At 45.0% G+C, this 21,844-nt stretch overlaps 1 protein-coding gene across 1 annotated transcript in view; it reads right to left on the minus strand.

The window, feature by feature from the left end:
* Window positions 1-1,518: 1,518 nt before the first annotated feature.
* Window positions 1,519-21,844, minus strand: part of LOC121351595 (monocarboxylate transporter 2-like) — a 33,464-nt gene continuing 13,138 nt past the window's right edge. Inside the window, exons 3-5 of the mRNA XM_041463879.1 lie at window positions 10,928-11,071; window positions 4,349-5,197; window positions 1,519-1,811 (exon numbers count right to left, since the gene is read on the minus strand). Of these exons, the coding sequence (XP_041319813.1) occupies window positions 1,519-1,811; window positions 4,349-5,197; window positions 10,928-11,071 (1,286 nt within the window). The remainder of the gene's footprint in view (window positions 1,812-4,348; window positions 5,198-10,927; window positions 11,072-21,844) is intronic.

A 21,844-nucleotide genomic window follows, 5' to 3' on the forward strand; every position in this document is an offset into this window, starting at 1 on the left:
TATTAAAAACAAGCACTGAAGGCTAATTATTTTGTGTAGATTTTGTTTTTTCAGAGAAAATAAAAGTTACAATATAAAGCTAAAATTTAAGTCCTACTGAAGTCAAAGACCACTATTCTTAAAAAAAAAAAACCAAAAGAATTCACAGAAAAGGTTTTGTACAAGAAGACCAGAATGATCTAATTTTAAGAGTACAGTGTATTTATGAAAGTATTTTTACAAGCCTTTCTTCATATTGTGTACACAAGTGACAAGAAAATACAGTTCTTTGAAGACAAAACCATGAAAAAAATATGATCTGACCACATATGAGTACCAATGAAGCAAAGAAACATGAGAACTAATGTTTGGACAAGTCTTAGCTTTGGATTTGGGTGATCTGTCTGAAAAGTCCTTGTTTTTATCTAATCAAATCCATGAAATTCCACAGAAGCCTGATGATTCAAATGCGTGGTGCCATGCTCAGCATCCACAGCTCTTGGGCAACAGCTGCTTGGTATAAATACTTTAGAGTACAATTCTTCCCAGATCAAAATTATCACCACAGGATGAGAGCCTGCTATGTGGTCTGAGCTCCACCTCTGCACCACTGACCTGGCAAACCTGACTTTGTGCAGCAGGGTGGCATGAGGCCAGCAGGCATTGCAGTGCCAGCAGCAGGGGATGCCCACCCCAACCCAAACAAGGGGGAGGCAGCTGGCTTTGGATTCCCTCCAGGATGGATGCAACTGAAGCAGGTTAAAAAAACAGCCTGGCACAAGGTCCCAGCTCTGAGACAGCGCTCAAAATCACTAATTGTGATTAGTGTGAGTAGTGTGAGGCACACAGGGAGCAGAAGGCACTGTACAGGTTTAATGCACTGCTATACATTGTATTCCCTTTTTCTAGCAAGGGGATATCTGGGCTCAGCAGGGCTTTTAGGCAACTCAGGGCAGTGGATTCCACTTCAGCTCTGGCACAACTAAGCTTTATTCACTGATGCAATGATGCCCAAAGCTCCTCTGTGCTTCAGTTGTTCATTTGTACAATTAATTAATAGTGGCAACACTTGCTGTCTCACCAGGGTGTTGCAAAGAAAAAGCTCACTGGAAATGGTAAGGCACTCAGAAATTGGATAATAACCACTTGGTAACCTCCTAGGGAAAGATTAAATTTGCACTGTTGGAATGTAGGTCAAGGGTTAAGCTTAAGACTAAATTTCTGCCCTGCACAGACAAAGCATCTGAGGAAGGACTCCTGTCTGATGCCAGCCTCATCCTGGCCCCCTGCAAAGTATCACATTTCCCTTTTCTCTGGGAAATGGGGAATATCTAAAGGAAAATCTTGCAGTGGATAATGCAGTGTCCCAGCAGTTTATGAGAATCGGGACTTGTTTCTGTTCTAGTTTTCTCCTACAACAAAGAAGAGGATGCACATGGCAGAGAATAGAGTAAAATTTTAAAACCTAGTGTGATTTCAGAGCTGGTGCTCATTTGAGCAACCCAGAAGTCATTTCCCATTCAGCCCATGAGAACAGGTTTAAACTTCATTTGTGCCATTCAATTCCTTCTTTAATCCTTCTCCCTTCTCTCTCAAAGGTTCCATCTCAGGCCCATCCTGTATGGAGTCTTTGTTCCAGATTTTTTTGTCTTCATTTTCTGTCCTTACAGATTTAGGATCCTCTTCTCTTGCCTTTCTTTCCTTCTCCTCCTTGGCAAGCATACGATAATTATAATAATTCATGATGAACAGAAAGGTTCCTGCCAGGACCATCACACTTCCACATTTAATGAACATATATTTATAGTCCCCAAAGGTATCAATAAGAATTACTGAAAAATATATATTAAAAAAAAAAAAGGAAATTTAGAGATGAAGGCAAGGGTATTGTGTTTTCAGATCCTGTATATCAAGGAACACTCTTGTATGCCTGAAAAATATATATTAAAAAAAAAAAAGCAAGGGTATAGATGAAGGCAAGGGTATTGTGTTTTCAGATCCTGTATATCAAGGAACACTCTTGTGGCTTTAGGATAAAATATTCTCTGAACTTCTGATCTCTTCCACAAACACTCTGAGCCTGCAAACACTGAACATGTGCTGCACTATGCAGCCTGTGGGTAGTTGACTTTGGTACAGGTAATGCTCTGATAATTTGCACAGTTCAGTAGAAGGGGACAGAACCTACACTGCAAAGTCTGGATCTTTCCAGCACACCTATTTTTTTCCATGCTCCTCTGATCACAGAGCCTGCAGGTAGCCTTCCTACTATCTCCAAGGATCAATTACAAGGATGTCCATTTGGCTTGGCAGCCAAAAAGCAGCAGCTTTTGGGAAGACTTTCATGAGAAGGCACCTGGCCACTGGGTCTCATCTCAGGCTCTTGGCAAAGACCCTGTGATTTATTCCACCACGGGTCACCCAGCAGCATTAGAGGGGGCTCAGCTTTTGGTCACAGCTGCCCTTGCTGCAGTTACACTCATGATCCAAAGAGGAAAGGGCACAGCGTGAAACTGGAAAACATTAGTTCCAGGGAAAGCAAAGATGATGCTGTCAGTGTCAGATAATTTCAATGCCAAGACAAATGTGACAGGTTCCTCTCAAAGGTTAATGCCTCTGCTACGGAGTTACAGAGTAATTGAAGGGAGAGGGCTTAATTGAAATGTCACTGTTCTCCATTATGTCAAAATGTAATGCAAATCTCATTGGGATTATGATCCTGAGCATTAATTCCCATTTACTGGGCAACACCGACCGTTCTTAACATCCCAAATCCTAATTAAAGTAAGACCCACTCCTAACCTGGCCTTCACAATACAGACAATCTTCCCTGAAACTGGCCCATCATCCATTAGCTCTCTGACGTTTTGGAATATGTTCTCCTCCTCAAAAAGAGGGACCTTTAATTACATCTCGATTGACCCTTAATGTTGAAAAGCTGATGATTAATTATCCCACTGCATTACACTAACAAGGGTTTTTATGTTCACCAAATAGATTTCCTGATCACAATAATAATAATTTTTAACTGGTTTTGGTCAGTGGCTTTTCCTGAATCATCCCTAGCTGGCTTGGTACACCATTTTCAATGCAGTGTGTTTTTCATGCTACTGGTGAAACATCAACCAAATGCTAATTGTAACAATTTTTCCTTTTCTGCTCATCAGGATGACCTAGAGGTCTCCTAAATAGGTTTCAATGAGAGTTTTAATGAGTAGAGTATTGGAAAATTCAACAGTAGGATAGTCTTGCCTCTTTTCCTTTGAGAATAAGATAAAGTCATAAAACACACTGAGAACAATTTACTTAGTTCATTAAAGCAGAACCCTGCAGTAGGTTATTAAAATGCCAAAGAACCAATAAATTTGCTGCTTATTAAAATGGTGGGGAAAACCCTACAAAACTAATATTACCGATTATTACACAGAACTGTTTTAGCCTCATTAGCAGACTCTGGTCATTAACTTAATCTCCCACACAGAAAATTATATAATTCAGAAAATAGCCATTTTAAAATTGTATTTTCCTTTGTTTGTCATTAATTAAATAATGAATCTCTAAGACAGCAAGAGGATACAGCTGCCTCTGTCACACTGTATGAGCTACCCAGTAATATGAAGAATTAAACAGCTCTGCAGGATGTGTCATATGAAGCATTAGCCAGATCTGAATTTTGAATCCAGGAAAAGGGTTCAAACTGCAAAAGGAGCACATGCTATAGAGGGAATATTAAGGCTGTTAAATCACTGGAGATCACTGCTCTTACTTATCTTTAGATGACTGAAAGTCCTCCTGGAGACTCAGTATTGTCCACATGGACCTTGGTGGGCTCTGTCTTTTGATATTTCAAACCATGCCATCCAAAATAAATATTCTTAAAAATTATTTTTAGAACAGACTTAAATCTTTCAGCTGCACTAACATGACTGAAATTCCTAAGTGGTGTACTCAGAGCCTTAGAGACAAACAGCAAGGTTTGAGTCAACAAGAGGCTTTCACAGAACTGTTGTGTTTTACTTAAATTGTGGTGGACTCCAGCCTTTTGCAAAAGGAGGAATGTCCAGGAGAAGCTGTCTGAAGTGCAAGGTTGTTGGTACTGCAGGAAGTCCCACTCTGCAAGATCATTTCAAGTATTTGGAGGGATCCAGGATTAAAAGATGACTCTCCAAGACTCACTTCAACAGAAAAGAGGAAAGAGGAAATGCTGGAGGAGACATCAAGGACACCCTTTCCTGTCCAGTTACTAGTGGAAAAATGGTGATTGTGAGGCAGAGAAAACACATGCAGAATAATTTCCCACAAGCTATGCTTGCAAAAGTCTAAATCCAAGTGGCAACCCAGGGGCAGCAGGGGAGGAGAACACACTCACCTCCAATGGGGGGTCCCAGCAGTATGGTGCAGCACTCGGCGATGGTGACGAGGCCGACGGCGCTCGTGAACCGGGCAGCTCCCACCAGGTCCATCAGCGTCTCGAAGAGCATGGCACACACCATGCCAAAGGCCAGCCCAAAGAAGCTGGAGTACACGATGAGCCCCGTGTAGCTGGAGGCCAGCGGGCACAGGAGGTGGCAGGCGCCGTTGAAAGCGATGGCGAAGCTGAAGAAGTACTGGATCCTCGGCCTCACCCACTTGCTGTTGGCAACGATACCGGTGGTGGGGCGAGCAACCATGTCCACAATGGCCAGGATGGAAAGCAGGAAAGCAGCTGAATATTCATCTATGCCAGTGTGCTTTGCATAGGGTGCCAGGAAAACGATGGGGGCAAAGAATCCCAGGAACATGAGCACGTTTCCGATCAGGTAAATCAAGAACCCTCTGTGTTTAAAGAGGGAAAAGTCAAGGTACTGATTGACTTTTTCAAAGCAGTCCTTTTCTCCTTCCTCTTCTGTTTTGTTCTCCATGGGGCCATCTTCAGTGATCTTTTCTTTCAGAGCATCCTTCCCTTCCTCAGTCACCTGGGTTTTGACCAGTGCAGTGCCTGCCCCGATGGGCCTGAAGAGAGCTCCTGCCACACAGCAGTTTAACAAAATTGCCCCAAGAATTAAAAAGCTGCCCCTCCAGCCAAAATTGTCAAAAAGGAATTGGTTGAGAGGTGCCAGGGTGCAAAGCATCACAGGGCTCCCTGCCATAGCAAGGCCATTGGCAATGGGTCTTCTCTTCAAGAAGTATTTCCCTATGATAATCACTGATGGCTGAAGGTTGAGAGCAAGGCCAAATCCTGGAAAACAGTTCAGATAAACAAAGAAAGATTTGAGACTCATTTCTCCTCAGCTCATTGTTTAAGGAAATCCACAGTCAGTTGGTTCACTGGTGGCTCTTCAACACAACAATCTGGATGAAAATCTTGCTCAGGGTGTCCCTGAGTTCTGGCTGCCACATTTGAGTAACGAGACCCCAGAAACACTCTTTCAGTCAGAGAACCCCTTCCTTTTGCACTGAAAATCTCTTGGGTGGCAAAACTAGCACCAAGAGTTTGCTTCAGAATGAACCAAAACTAGTCCCTCATGGAATGCTGCTGGGTTCTGTCCACACACAGCGCCCTTGCTGAGGGAGAGGATGGAGCTGTTTTTAAAAAATAGCAACTCCCAGTTTGAGGAAGGTTCTTTTGGCTTGGACAGTGTCAACCACCAAAGTGACACAAAATCCAGGGCTGGCATCTCCTTTCATGGGCACCCAACTCTGCCCTGGGCAGCCAGACCTGCGCAGAAAATAACACCACCCTCCTCAGCCACAACTGATTTGGTGTTGTGAGCAGACCAGGCCTGATGAAAATGATTAAGAGGTCTGCAAATACACAGCAAAACAGCTACTGAGGATGCTAATTACACAGGACCCCAGAGTGTTTCTTTTAATTAGAATTTATTTTTATTGCATTTAGATATATAAAAGCCATTATAAATCTGCATTGCTAATTCAATTGGCCAGCTTCTCCTGCACAGGTGGAATCTGCAGGCAGAAATACCAAATGCTGTGATGGTGTCAATTTTCTGTGGTTCTGTTTGAGAGCACTGCCATATAGAACCACAGAATCACACAATCAGTAAGGTTGGAAAAGACCCCCAAGACCATGGAGTCCAACCTCTGACCAGTCATCACCTTATGAACTAGACCAGAGCACTGAGTGCCACCTCCAGCTTTTTCTTGAACACTTCCAAGGATGGTGAACCCACCACCTCCCTGGGCAACCCATTCCAAAGCTTAATCACCTTTTCAGTGAAAAAATTCTTCCTGATGTCCGACAATTCTTCCTGATGCCCAACACCAATAATCAGTAGATAAACATCAGTAATATTTTTAAGCATTTCTTTGGCATGCAGTATTTTCACAAAAGTTCATTTTTCAGAACTCCATCAAAATGGCATTTAAAAGTCATGCCACATATTTTCCACTCCATCATCCAGGAAAGAATGAACCACATTAGAACAAAGCAGAAATGTAATCCTTGAAGTGATTATATCAGAGAACATGAGTCCTGAAAATAGGGTCATGCAGATTTTTTCTTGTTCATTAGTCGATATAATTAGTTTGTTTAACTGTGCAGTACATAATTAGGCATATTGCTTTACAGAACAGAATTTACAAAGGTCAAGGTCCTCAAAATTAATTATGGAACACTATCATTAGTCACCGATAGAGTAGAATCCAACTGATACAGCAGAATCCAGCCAATGCTGGATAGCTTCAGTTTAAATGGATTTACAAAATTATGATTTTTGCCAAGTCTAAAGTTCTTTTTTTTAATTACTTTAACGTTTACAACATTAAAAATAAATTCAAATAGCAACACATTAAAATAATTCTGGATACAAAACATTCTCAGCATGAACTTTTTTAGATAGTCCATATATTAGGCAGGGCACATCTTTGGGAAGTGCAACCTGCTTGTAATGCCTGTAGGGCCAAATTCAGGGTGACCTGGGAACCACAGAGGAAAACCACAGCCCTGGTTAAAGAACACCCTTGGACAGTTCTGAAATATAGAAATGTGTCTTTTTCCACCTGAGAAGATGCAGCACAGCAGGTGAGAGTTTGCATTAATTCCCCATTTCCCAGGCTGGTCAGCAAGGGCAGAAATTGAGCCATGGTTTCCACAGAGTCATTTTTGGTAGGGACACACCACACATCTTCCAAAGGAGGAAAATCAGACTGGATGCCAGCTACCCACTTAAACAATAATCAGCTCAATTTTTTTTATTATGTGAACATTAATTTGCCAGTCAGACAAATCTAATTTAATATTACCTCATGCTCTTCCCATTAATTAAATTTGGAGTTTCAAATTGAATAACTGGAATTTCAATTTACTTTAAGCTTTTGGCTGACTTTAATAGGAAATATTTACATCCATTTTATTGCAGTTTTCAGAAACTACAGCAGCTTTTCCATAGCTGGAACTGTTACTCAATAACCACATTTTCTCCCCAGGGATATGACAGAGAGATCTGTCAGTGGTATTGCAAGAACAGAAGCAAACCTGTGCCAGAGGGAGTGCCCTTTCCTGGATTAAATACATCTCACTCATATCAGAAGGAAATAAGTGGTGCTACAGGACTCAGCTGTGTAGTTATTGATCTTGTTCTTGCTTTATTAGCAAGGGACAATCTGACCAGGTATTTCAGTGCTCAACGTTTACAGCCATGGCAAAGACTGCTCTCGTTAGTCCACGTGCCTCACCCAAGATCCCATTTTATTTCATGGCAGTCTAATTGGTGCATATTGAAATAAACTCTGACCAGTCGTTACCACCTTGCAATTAGCTTTGAATTTTGCTGCTTCCACCTCAGACTATAGAAGAGGCTGCATGCTGAAACACCTACATAATGCATCCAGGCTGGCATCTGTCCAGGTGGACAGCTTGCAAACCCCATTTCTTTTCCTAAGTGCTGCAGGGAAACAAATGGGAAGAGGCTGTGGGGTTTCCTGTGCATGCAAAGTGCCTCGTGCAGCCCGGAGTGCCATCAAGGACAGAGCTGCCTCCACCAGCAGAGCCTGGTTCCTGCTCTGCATGCAGATGGAAACAGGCATAATCAAGTCAGCAACTGAGATTGCTGTGTCTAATCCCTCCACTGCAAACAGATACTTCCTGCTCTGCTCCTCTGAAGAGATTTCTGTTAATATGCCAAAGGCACAGGGTAGCAGAGACCTCCTCGTACCAAGACCTTGTTTTTACCTCCATCCCTGTGACTTACATGAGCACAGGCTTTTACATCAGTCTATTTTCTTTCCAGGCTAGTAGGAAGGAGGCTACAAAGAGTGTGATGTTTACAGGTTGCTTTACAGTTACTGCAAATCCCATTTACAAAAGCCTATCTCCTTGTGCAGCAGCCCTGTCACAGCTGTGTGATGGGCAGGTGGCTTCCTAATTGCCCTTGAATGCTTCCATGCTAGGCCTGACCAGCAAAGATACTTCAAGCTTAATTGGAGGCATCAAGCATGTTAGCAGGCTTACAAGCGTCTTTCCGTCTGTGTCAAATTAATATTCCTTCCCCAGCACACCCCCCGTGCCTGGAGATGATGGGTTATCAGCCAGCACCTCATCCACACAGCTGCCCTTGCTCAGCAAGCAGGAGGAAAAGATGCACACAAAAGATGTGCCCTGCTCAGAGGAATCAGCACAGCAGCGCAGAGGTGTGGGTGTTTTAGCCCTGTGCCTCGGGGCTGGCACGAGGGTCACCTGTGTGCACTGAGCACTGCCCACACTCAGATCTCTGGTGGGTGGTGGAGCAGACCTGCAGACACGTCCAGGGACCGAGAGCAAGGTCTTTATCAATCCTAGATCTGTTGGGGTTGTGCACAGAGCTCCCTCCTGTCACCTTTTTAGCCAAGTGCTTTAGAACAGAGAAGCTGGTGCCTTCCTACAGCCCTGTTTCTTGTCTGAGTCCTTCTGCTCACCAAAGTGCGTGGAATACTTTCAGCAAAGGATTTATGGTGTCCAGATGCTAATCCAGCATCAGTCAACCTAGAATCACAGAACGGTTTGGGTTGGAAGGGACCTTAAAACTCATCTCTTTCCAACTCCCCTGCCATGGCAGGGACACCTTCCACTGTCCCAGGCTGCTCCAAGCCCCATCCAACCTGGCCTTGGACACTGCCAGGGATGAGGCAGCCACAGCTTTTCTCTTTACAACCTGTGCCAGGGCCTCCCAACCTCACAATAAAGAATTCCTTCCTAGCATCTAATCTAATCTGCTCTCTATCAGTTGAAAATCATTCCCCCTTGTCCAGTCACTCCCCCCTTTGCCTTCCCAGAGGACATTTGTTTAGGAGGAAATGATGCAAGCTCATGCATTAAGAAATATTGGGAGACATTGGTTAATTTTATTTCCCATCACTTTGTTTCTGGAGTCTCTTTCAAGGAATCTGCAAGATTTATTCATCCAATAATAACACAGTTTCATTTAATTACAGTGACAGTCCTTAGGAATGGTAAAGTTTAAGAGAGGGAGTGCTACAGAGGTATTTATTCACTACTGTACAGATTTAATAAAAGAATATTGATATAGAAGAACAGGATGACAAAATTTTTGTCCCAATTTACTTTGCTAGTGGCTGGTTTTATTGATTTTAAATGTTGAGCTCACATTTTCACATTCAGAAAGCAGCAACACTTAATGCATCTGCAGAGAGATTGGGAACATTCATTAAACCATACACCTGGCAACCTCAAAAGCCAATTTTGAACTCATTGTGTCATGCTTCCAAGCAGATGTCCTAGCTGCACTGGAATAAACTTTGGCTGTACCTTATCCAAAATAATAAAACAAAAATACTTACAATTAAGCATCCATACACACACAGGTGGAGAGCTCTAATCCATCTACTTTTAAAAGCAATAACCTGGCACCTGCAGGCTTTAAAGATGCTGGACTGAGCCTGTGCCTTATTCTACTTGAGTTTCCAATATGGTATTTCATATTTCAATACAGGCAATTCAAATTGGAACTTCAAGAAGGAAATACAGGGTTGGGTTTTTTTCACAGTAGGGATATTTTTGGTCAATTCCAGCAGTTCTCATTTTCAGATAAAGGACCTCCTCACCTCACAAGCTGGAAAAGGGCAAGCAAACTAAAGCAAACCCCTGAAGTCTCACCTCATGTATCTCACAGAGGGAATAAAACACACAGAAAATAGGAACAAGAGTGCTTTCTTTACAGTCACACTTGTACCCAGAAGGACTTGCCTTGCCCAGGGTAGAGCACAGTCAGCCTGGGATTGCTTCAAGGGGAGCTGAGGGCACTGGTGGCCACCGTCCCCAGCACCTGGCCCAGAGCATGGGGCTGCACAGAGCCTGCCTGGATCCCACACACCATGTCCAGCCAGGAACACAGCACAGGGAACTGCTCTTTGCTGGAGTTCATCCCCAGCACTGATAAGAAATGTGGCAGTCATATTTTCTGGAAAAATCCCTTTGCCCAGGATTTCTCTCCTGGGAAGCTGAGAAGCCTCAGAGAAAAAGAAAAACAATATTTTCTCATTTGCTTCTCCTGTGTTTTTCTGCTTTGGAATGTGGTTGGAGATTGTTTATCCAACAGGTGATTGTTTAATTGGTTTAATGTGAATTGTTTTGACTTAATGACCAATCAAAGTCAAGCTGTGTTGGGACTCTGGAAGGAGTCACGAGTTTTCATTATTATCTTTTTAGCCTTCTGTAAGTATCCTTTCTGTATTCTTTAGTATAGTTTTAGTATAGCATTCTTTAATATAGTATCATAAAATAATAAATTTGCCTTCTAAGAACACGGAGTCAGATTCATCATTCCTTCTTTCATCTGGAAACCCCACAAACACAATAAAGGAGGGCCTTTGTCCCACCGGATTTTATCTCACAAGATTTTTATCTCCCCAGCTTCCCAGGTGTTTGTGCTGGTGCAGGCATTGCCCAGGTGATGGCCCCAGGCCATCAGAAGGGAGCCTCCCTGTGCAGGGGAAGGAGGTGCTGTGCCCTCACCTGTGATGAAGCCCACGCAGATGTAGAGCTGCAGGATGCTGGTGCAGAAGGCAGCTGAGATCATCCCCACGCCACACAGGAGGCCCCCAAACATGACCACGGGGCGGCTGCCATAGCGGTTCACCAAAATGCTGCTGATGGGACCTGGGGGAAGAGGGAAAAAAGGACCTTGAGGTTGGATCTTCTGATAGGAGGGCGTTTTTGCCACAAAGCAGGTAAAGCTCTGCAATATCAGTGGGCCTGAGCGCTGCTGACAGCTCCTAGGGTGAGCTCCGGAAGAAAAAGGAAAAGCAGAGATCTTCCACACGGAGATGGCAGCATGTCCAGTGGCACGGGGGTGTAACCAGTGACAGCTCCTGCCCCCAGGACTTCCAAGTGTCACCAGAGAAGGCAAACAGCAATAACAAATCGTGAACACAGGATCCCAGCACGGGAGCTTCTTGATTTATGATGATGTTAAACTGCACACGCAAAGCAGTGGCTTATATTGTGAGGCAGATATCACAAATGCTGTTGCATTTTTAATGCCTCTATTTAATGCAATTCCAATATTGCTGACCAGGACCGAAGCTTCAGCAGAACAGTGGTTAATTAAATCTTAATAGCAGTCCATGTAGGTAGGAAATGTTGGGTATGATGGATTAGCCAGAGCTCAAAAGAACCAGTTTGGACTTGCATTTATGCAAAGAGGAGGTTCAGGGCAGCGCAAAATTATGAAAGAGGGAAATGGCTTGATAAAAACTGTGCACACTGAAACGAAGCATTGAAATCTGAGGAAGTGAGACCAGGATCACAGTAAGATATATATTGGAGGGACTTTGATGGTGCCTCAGGACCAACCTCCTGCTCAAAGAAAAGCCAGTTCTGAAGTTAGAACAGACTGAGAAGTCAGAACTAGGAAAGCCAAGCTGAACAGGAAAGAGCAATCCAGAAGTCCAAGCTGTGAGATGTAAAAAAAAAGATTCTGTATTACTCAAAAGTCCTGAATCAAAATGCTTCAAAAGTGATACCGGAAATGAGGAAGGGGAATAGAGGCAGATTTAACATCTGAATTTACCTGGCTGTTTGTGGTGCTACTTATCCTACAATAATGGTGTTTCAGAGCCCAGTGTGCCTGCTTGCTTCCATTCCTGCCACTTCCCACACCACTCACACAATATTGCAAACTGGTATTTTAAAGGCACGGGCATCTCTGAAAAGTTTGGCTGTGGGACCTACCTCACCACAGAGCCATGGTAGAATATTTACCTTTGCTTAGATAATCTCAGCTGGAAATAGCTCCAGAGCTCTCTCCAAATCCTGCAAACCACAGCACTCCTGATCACAGGAACGAAACCCAGAAACCCCAACACCCCCTCAGCATGGCTGACAGCATCCAAAGAAGCTCTCAGCTGTTATAATGTGCAGGAATAGAAAACAGTAGATATGGCTGGTTTAATTTGGGGAATGGAGCCCACAGAAATACTTGCCATTTGATGTCTCAGGTCAAAACATTCATAAATTAAATGGACATGAGCACAGTCTCAACAACATCCCTGAAATGATCCCTGTGTGATCTGCGATCTAGTCCCTATCAAAATGCACCATTCAATTAAAATTTCTGGGTGTCTAAAATTACAGGGAGAGTTTTTCTGCTAATCCTGTAACTGGATTCACACAGGTGCATCCTTTTGCTGCACAGAGCACTACAGAATTCAATGAGAAGTTCTGGGGAAAGGGATATATATTTCAGATCAGCACAGTGAGAAAGACACCCCCTTCTGTCTGAGTTTCCCCTGGTCAGGGCCTGAACTTGCATCATGCTTGAGCTGGTCTCAGCACATCCAGTAATTCAATAGATTGAGCCAGAGTTCCTCAGAAAGGCACCAACATATTCATCTGCAGCCTCAGGGCATGCAACTCTTCCATTTTTCAATTTTCCACATGTCTGCATTTCTGCAGAATCAATCTAATTACTCAGCTAAGAAAATGTGGTTTCCATTACCTTTGCCCACTGGCAGGGTGCTTTCACCCTACAGGGTGTTGTAACATGGAGCAAAGCATTTAAAGCCCACAATATTCCTGCTGAGGCTCCTCTCCTGCTCTGACCTGGGACAGCTACCATGGAGAGAGGCCCCTGCTCTGAGAGCAAAACCAGGACAGTCCCACTCCTGCAGCATTCCAGCTTAGGAGAAGGGAAATTGGGATTAATGTCCCTCTCAGTCCATAAATGGTTGTATTGGCTTCACCCATCAGAAAGGATAGGCTTGCAGATAATGAACTGGAAGGGGCTGAGGGTGGGATACATTCTGCCCAGCTGTGGGGACAGCTGTAGACAGCTTTATTTTCCTCTGCTTCAGCTGTAGAGGTTGAAGTAGAGAAAAAGAAATGTTTGTATCCCAACTACATTTGTCTTTACAAATGTGTCTTTACTTTCTGTGTCCCTGTCTCATGTGTGCTGTGTCCTCAGCCATACCCCAGCTCCCCAGCAAGCACTTATTAAGCCATGAGACTGAAACTTTCCCCCATTCTTGTCATGTGTGATCTCTCAGCAGTGTTTTACAGGAGGTCTGCATGACCTTCACCTGCTGCATCCAGAGCAACCAGTTTTACAACAGGAAAATCAGCCCCACGTTTGCCAGTCTGGGTGGGAGAGCTGTGCTCTCAAGGGCGTCACCTGCCTGGGCTGGGCTGGGCTCACAGGGGACTGGCACAAAATTCAGAAGCACAGAGGCTTTCCCCTTCCCAGCCTGAAGTGTCCAGGCCCTGTGAGCCTGCTTTGGTGCAGAGCCACAGCCTGCAGGATCACAGCCTGGGGGACAGCACCTGACCAGCCTCACCCACACAGGACCACGGGGAGCTGAGACCTCTCAGACACTGAGAGCATCCAGTTAGAGCACAAAACAGGAGCAGAACATCTGCTAAACCTTCTCAGCCACAGAGAATCCACAGTAAAAGCCGTGATGAGCACTCAACCTGCAGGAAAAGCTAGACCTAGCAGGAAAACCTACATGAGACACCAAAAAACCCAACACAAAGCCTCAAAATTTGGGAAATCAGACTTCCTTGACTTGTTGCTCAAAGGCTGAAGGATTTATAAAAGTTCTGAGCAGACCTTTCAAATGCATTGAAGCAAATGCAAAAATCACATACCCAAAATTACTTCCACTTAAGTAATTTGGACCTAGAGAAACATCCACAGGCTTTAGCAGAGCAGCCTTTTGAAATCTGTCCAAAATTGCACACGCAATCTGTCACATTTGGGAGCTGTGCACACTTCAGCTCCCAGCCTGGGCAGGTGACAGAGCACACACACAGACCCCCTCACCCTGCCCAGGTGTCTGCAGCAATCAGCATCACACCCAGCAGGTCTGGGTGCACCCCCTGCCCTGCTCTGCAGTAAATTTCTTGAGGGGGAAGTTGATTAAACATCAAATATTAGATGAGTTTAACAGCAGCATTGTGGGGGAGCTTCAGAAAACATTAAATAGCTCAAGCTGGGGCAGAGGGCTGAAGAAGAGGGAACACAAAGCCAGCACTGCAGTTGTGGGAAATGTGAAACACAATTACTGCCATGCTTGCAGCTATTGCACAAATTAAAAGTGTGACAGGCCCTGGCAGCAAGGTGGAATTGAAAAGCAGGACCTGTCATTTACCAGTTATTCAGCTGGCATGGAAAGAATGAAAATATTGTATATTAGCACAGAGAAACCATTTAGGGGAACAGTGTGTGCAGCTTGGATCCCAAGGCCCCTTTAGCTGCTGATACCTGCCTGGTCAAACGTGCAGGACCACAGGCTCCCTGTCCTGGCATCCAAATGAAGTCATTGCTCCCTCCTACAAGTCTGCAGCAGGACAAGATAAGAGGATGATTTTTGGGGGTGATTTTTACTTCTTAATTTACAGCATCAGGTGAGAACAGGGCAGGAGATACAGCTGGCAAAGCTCTCAGAGAGCTGCCATTTGCCTGGCTTGACCTTGCAGGAGCAGCCTCACAAACGCTGTGCCAGTCCCTGGAAAGTCAGAGCGAGGAGCAAGAGCCTTGCCAGCTGCTGAGAATGTCCCCAGTGCCCTGGGGCTTCTCAGGGAGCAGAGCAGTCAGGGCTGTCCCCACAGCCCCAGCACCAGCACAGCCCTGCAACTTCTAATGATGGAATTAGAGGTATCATTCAACAAACCCCTTGCCCCCCAGTGCATTCCAATGACAAGAAAGCTGACATTAGGGTGGTGTTTTGGTGCAGGAAGGGATGGCATTCCCTCCCACCCACCCAGCCAGCCTCATGGCAGCCTCTTCCATGACCCAGTGACTTCCTCCCTTGCAGTGAACTTCCAGCCATGGCCATCTTTATCATCCACTGCAGGGGGACAACACGGGACAGCACAGGACACAGTGGGGATGCTGAGACTCATCCTGCTGCTGGCTTCACTCAGAGCTGTGCCTGTGGCTCTGCACCTCCCCTGGCTCTCAGGGACCTGCTCTCCCTCATCTCCATCTTCATCCATCTCCATCTCCATGGTAAGAGCAAGGAATGCCTGCTCAGAAGTGCTTCACTTTTACACCCCAAGACCTTGCAGAGCAGGGTGCACACCACGAGGCTTCCACTTCTGCCTGAAGTAAAACTCTGCAGCCTGGAGAGCAACAGTTTGCACCAAATATCCCCAGAAGATGCAGCTGGGATCATGGAGCCCCTGGAAGACTGATGAAATGTAAAGCACCAACCTGAGCTCATATAAATCACCCTGGTTTAGTGCCTGTCCTGTTTAAAGCCTCTCTTTTCTCACACCTGTAGCAGATTTCCATTCTTTGTTAGCTGGTACATGAAAGGCCATGTCAGAGGCTGCTCTTGGTGGCAAGAGAAGCACAGAGACTCGCCGGTGGGGAATGCAGCAAGCCTGAACTCATTTGTTAGCTTGTCCAATTACTTTTCACCTTGAGTTTTGTGTTTGCACAAGTGAAAAGGGCCCTGAAGAGGAGACTGTAAAACCATAAAGAAGAAGCAAAATACCCTGGGCTCTCCTCTCTTCTCCTCCACAAACCCAGGCCACCTTGTCACTCATTCTTCTTGAGTCACTGAACTATGATCCAGAGAGGATCATAATGCAGAGCTGGCACATAACAAGAAATATCAATCCAGACTGGCTTAGACTCTTGCAAGTATGACAGTGCTCAAAAAATAGACACCTGAATTGCCTTCCTGTTTTCCTCAGCAAGCCTTATGAATTTTTTATGAGCTGCAAAACTTCCAGCACCGGAGTGAAACACTGATGTATTTCTAATGGGGACTAAAACATTCTCCTCTCCCATACCTCTGACCCTGTGTGTGTATATATATCTCCCTTATTTGTAAGGTTTGGTTTTTTTTTTTTAGTTTTTTTTTTTTGTTGTTGTTGTTTTGGTTTTTTTTGTTTGTTTGTTTTGTTTTTGGTTTTTTTTGGGTGTTTTTGTTTTTGTTTTTTTTTGTTGTTGTTTTTTTTTTTGTTGTTGTTGTTGTTGTTTTTAACTTAACCTGATACTAATAGTGACAGTATTCCTCCTTTCTGGTGGAACTTGTCCTGGATGAATTTCTGCTGCAGTATTTCTGTGTAGGGCTTTCAGATAAGCAGCTAAGAGCTGAGGCCCTGACAATCTGTAACCCAGAGCCTTCCAGCAATGTGGGTTTTTTCCAGGTTTCACAACAATGACCTTCTGACAGTGTAAAGTGGCACAGAGCCAGTGCAAATGTTCTGCTGGTCAGACCATTTGATGACCACACAGGTGATAAAACAACAACACTTTAAAATACTTTAAAATAGTCAACTCACAGGGCTGGAAGGTCTGGGACCACCAGTGCCCAAACAGCTGGGGCTGGAACATGCAGCTCAGCTTCTCCACAGTGACAAGTGGCTCTAAAGAGCTCTTCCTGCCCAGGGACATTGGCCAGCACCAAAAGAACTGCCCAGATAGTTAATATTTCCCAAACTATTGTGAAAATACAAATAGGAGCTCGGCATGCCATGATTGCCATTGACTGTGGGGAGTCACTGGGGACATAAGAAGGAGTAGAACAGACTCAGCAGAGAGGGAAAGGGGGGAAATCATTTATACTAATGGAACAGAGTCTATTATTACACCAGTAGTAAAACAACAACAGGAGCAGGCCTGCAATTTCCTCAGTAATCATCTCACGCCCTCCGTGGAATAACAGCACTGCCTTTGGCTTGGTAATTTATCCACCAGGGTACCAGCCCACCACAACAGAGCCACCTCCTCATTACCCCTGCATGAAAGCAAGTGCCCCCACGTTATTAATGTGCTGCCAGAGCCCCCAGCCTCGGGAGATGGGGGGATCAGCCAGCAGCTCCTGGTAACAATGCACAGCCTGAGAGGGAGGCAGCCAGAGAAAACACAGGGCCCAGCTGCAAACATGGGGGGAAAGGGATGAGAGGGTCCAAACCTGCAGCCTTTCACTCTTTGTCATGCCAGAAGAGGCTTGGATAGCTCATGATTTTAAGTGTTTGGGTGTGGAGAGCTGCTGCTCACCCTCAGGTAACTGAGCCCTGCTCCTGGTACTGCAGGTCACTGGAGGATAACTGGTGGTACCTGCTAATCATGAAGCCCAATAATTATTAGTCTCAGCTGCTTGGTTCAGGTGGTTTGGTTTTCACCTGCATGAGCTGAGGAGCCCACAGGGCACAGACCCTTCCTCAGGCAGTGCTGCTGGAGACAGGATGGCCACACACCGGGGACAAGTGGCAGTGAGCACACCCCAGGTGACAACCACAGCCTCAAATACTCCTCTGCCAGGCCTGCCAGAGCAGCTTCCAAAGACCTGTCCACACCTAAATCACCATGATGCCTTCTATTAGTGTTATTTTACATTGCAAATAATCGATTTTAAATAAGGAGGCTGAAATCCAGCACATGCCACAGCAGCTCTGACAGCTAACCTGGCCCCAGAGATGCCTCATTTGCTTCCTCCCAGGTGAGGAGAACAGTCAGTTCATTTAAGGGGGCAATGGCTGCAGCTGCAGCACAATCCCTGTGAGATGATTCATAAGCCAACCATGGGAGAAATTGTCTGGACACACATTATTCAGTCATCAGACTGGTCAGTCCTGTGGTGCCTGGGCAGGACTGGCACTGCATTCAGCTGGGAAGGAGGTGAGGGCAGTGATCCACTGCAGCAACCCTCCCTCCCTGCACCCCCAGGCATGGCCCTGGGAACACAGGGACCCTGACCTTCCTCCTGAAACTTGCCACAGCAGCAACCTGATGTCAAAAAAAAAAAAAAAAAAAAAAAAAAAAAAAAAAAAAAAGAGAGAGAGAGAAGCAAAGCAGACAAGGCCCAAGCTTCAGAAAGACAAAGTGTTCTCTTCCTTATCCAGCAGTCTTATCTGATCAGTGCTCTGGCACTTCAATTTCCAGATTACCCAGCTCAGATGCTGCTCCTGCGGTGCACGGAGGAGCCACAGGCCAACAGCTCCCAAACTGGGGCTGTGGCCAAGGTCCTTTGTGTCACTTCCAGTTTAGGCAGTTAAATAACCTCTCCTGCAAAGGGACAGCACTCAGTGGCTCCCCCAGCTGCAGGTTTGGATCTCACCATGCAGCGGATCACAGCTCACCTTCACAAGGTCACAGCATCACAGTGTCTGAGTTGCTCTCCTGTGATTTCCTTAGCTGCCCTCTTGTCTTGGCAGGGCCCTTCCATCTGGCTGTGATCCCTTCCACCACTAGAAGCCCAGCTGCAGGGCAGGAGTTCCCTGTGTGGCTGGAACATCCATTCCTGGAGGTCAACAGCCCTGGTTGCTGCTCTTAACATGCTGCTCCAAGCTTGGCTCCTGCCTGGTGGTCTCCAAAGGGCTTTGCTCATCCTGGGACCCTGCATGACCTGACCAAGGGTTCAGTCACACTGCAGAGCCCATCCAGGGGCAGAAGAGCTGCAATGCTCTGGGACAGGTTGGTATCTGGGGGAAGAAGCTTTCACATGTTTGAATTCCACTTGGGGAGAATGGATTATAACTTACTCCTTGGCTTAACACCATTAACAACCCCCCAGCCAAAACTCCTCACTTCCTTCTCCCTAGTTCTTATTAATCTTGGTTTTTATTAAGTCTATCACATCTCTATTACTGCTGCCTGCTGACCTTGATAGCTCCAATGAAGGGCAAAATGATAAAGCTTTGTGACCAAGTCCACGAACACAGAAATATTTCACCTGAACCTACAGTGCTATTATTGCTTTTAAGTAGAACAGAGCTATTTAAAAAAATAAAAAATATAAGCCCATACGTGGTGACCTTGCAGAGCTGGAGTGCTCTCTGAGAGTCAGGAGAAGTATATGAACCTGCAGCACCATTCATTACAGAAATCAAATCATTCCTCATCCAGCTTTCTTATCAAAGCCTTGGATTCTGATGCTGCTGCTGCCCTGGGGATTGCCCCAGCTTGGGGAGGATGTCTTGTTTCCACAGCATGGGGAAAACATGATTGGTGGGGAGGGTAAGGAAAAAGGGGAAGTCCAGCATCAGGGAGCACCTGGCAGGGCTTGGGTAGGATGCTATGCTGGATATCCACAGCTCTGTGAATTAACAGAATCATCTCCCTCCTTTTGTTTCAGCCTCCACAAAATATCCAGGTGGAAAAGCACATCCCTGGGGAAATCCTAGTACAAGCCCTGCTGGAGAATGAATGTTGAACCAGTGCTGTAAGCACAGCAGTGGAGAGAGCTGACACAGGTGAACACAACCTTGTCCTTGAAAAAACCCACCTCCCACCCATGCCTCAGTTTCCCCTTGCAGTGCTGTGGTGCTTCACAGCTCTCTGAAGGCAACTGAGATGGGTGGAGAGCCCTGGGTGGGCTCTTCTAGAGGCAGAGGAGGTTTTGGTAGAGTCTGGACCAGCGCAGGAGAGAACATTGGCAGTTTTGATTAAGTTAAAAACTGCAGAATCAAACTCATTATTAATATAGCTTTATGCCACTGCATGTTGTAAGGTTCTTTCTAAACCTGTCACTGCAATTTATCATGCTAGCAGTGTAATAAAATACAGCTATAAAATTTTGGATTAAATGTTCAAGGTCAATGGTGGACTTTCAGCTTCCCTATCTCTTCCTTGCTGCTTTAGCAGATGCTCTATTAAGCACTTAAAAGCTCTGGGAGAAAGATTTTTTGGAGGAAAAGATTCAGTTGTGGAGCATTTCCAGAATTAAATCTTCAGGTAATTTGATCTTCACCAAATTACAAGCCAATAAATAACAAGACTAATAAACACTGGTTGGTTTCAGGTGGAGATTTTTTTTACCAGAAACACTCTCATTTTTATTGTGTTTGCAAAATGTGGCTCTCTGATGCTGTCTTTGTAAAATATACAGATTTTCCTTAATTTTAATGGGAATTTGGATGTGAGAGAGCAGCACCCTGGAGATTTGGGGGGAGTTTTACAGTAGGTTATAGCAAAACTGAGACAAGACTCCACTGCAGTACATTCTAAATAAAAACAATGATGGTGCTGATGCCATGAGTCTGAGCTTTTTATGTATTAAAGGCAACAGAAGCAGCACATATTTACACCTACAAGCTGCATACAAACATGCACAGCAATCACAAAAGAGTGAAATTGTTCAAAATTGCTAAAAAGAAGCTCCAGTATCCCCTGGTGTTGCCCCAGCTATTCAGGACAAGCAGCTGAAATGACTCTGCAGGAGGATCTGCTCTCTGAGCTCCTCTTGGATAATTCCTGTTATTCCATTATAAAAATGGAGGAAGCATTTGGCCACACAGTCACCATTTAAAAAAAATTTAAAAAAGAAAATCCTGTCCTAGTATTAAATTATTCTCTCTGTTCTGGCACAGGTACCAGGAGGCTGGCTTGTTGTTCAAGCTCTAACAGTTAGCCATAATAAAAGATATTCCTTCTTCCCATGATCCTTACCTCTCTTGCAGCCTCACAGGAGACCATAAGAGCTACAAGAACATTACTGCTATTAAATTAGTGGCATCACTACTTCTTATTTTCAGAATGTTTGGCTGTTTCCCCTGATGCTGAATAGGGCAACTAATTTACTAGCGAATTAATACTGCTTATCTTTTCTTTCCTGAGAGCTCTGCTGCCTCCTGCTTTCCCTGGCTAATGGCTTTCCCCAGGGACACCTCTGTGGCCTGGCTTGAAATGTGTCACCCTTAAAAGTGGGACAAGGGCAGCTCAGTTTGTTGAACCTGGCACCACCACGCAGCCCAAATCAGGAGGTGCCAGGGCCAAAGGCTTTTGGCTTTGCAATGAAACTGTTTCCTAAATAAAACTCACCCCTGTACGTGAGGCAAAACTTTGGGAATCTGGGTCTTGTGTTGGCAAAGTGCCCAAGAAAGCAGTTTGCAAAAAGCAGCCCTGCCCAGGGCACTGGCAGCACGGTGGGTACCCTGTGGTGCTGCACATTTTGGGACGTTTGCTGTGTCCTCCTCGCCCCCAGAGCCTCTTACCTGGGGGCTGAGGGGCAGCTGAGAGCACCTTTAGGGAAGGATGATGCCATGGCCCTTGGTCCCTTATAGAGACAGAAAATCATTAAAAGACCTCTAAGACCATTGTTCAGATCCTTTTCCCTTTTTTTTTCCATGCATCAAAGACTCTGCTCTGCAATGCCTTTCTCACTTGGGGTAAGGAATGAGCTCTTCACCCATGACAAGAAAGAAAAGAAAAGCAGAAACATTGTAAAAGAAATCCTTCTTATCAGATTGATTGGGCCTCAGCCTGTGGAATTTGGTCAGAGAAAAGCAATGTTCCCTCATGCTCCTCACTCTCAAACCTCCCAGCCTGCCCTTTGCAATTGGAAATGTGGAATTGCTGAACAGGAGCTCTGGCAAGAGCTACAAGTACCCCATCATAAAGTCCAGGCTATCCACTTTACTGCACAGTAATCTGTTTTACTACTTGTATTATAGTGACAGAATTGTTTTCTGCAACCT

This window comes from Pyrgilauda ruficollis, unplaced genomic scaffold, assembly GCF_017590135.1.
Source record: "Pyrgilauda ruficollis isolate IOZ18807 unplaced genomic scaffold, ASM1759013v1 scaffold10, whole genome shotgun sequence".
NCBI lineage: Eukaryota > Metazoa > Chordata > Aves > Passeriformes > Passeridae > Pyrgilauda > Pyrgilauda ruficollis.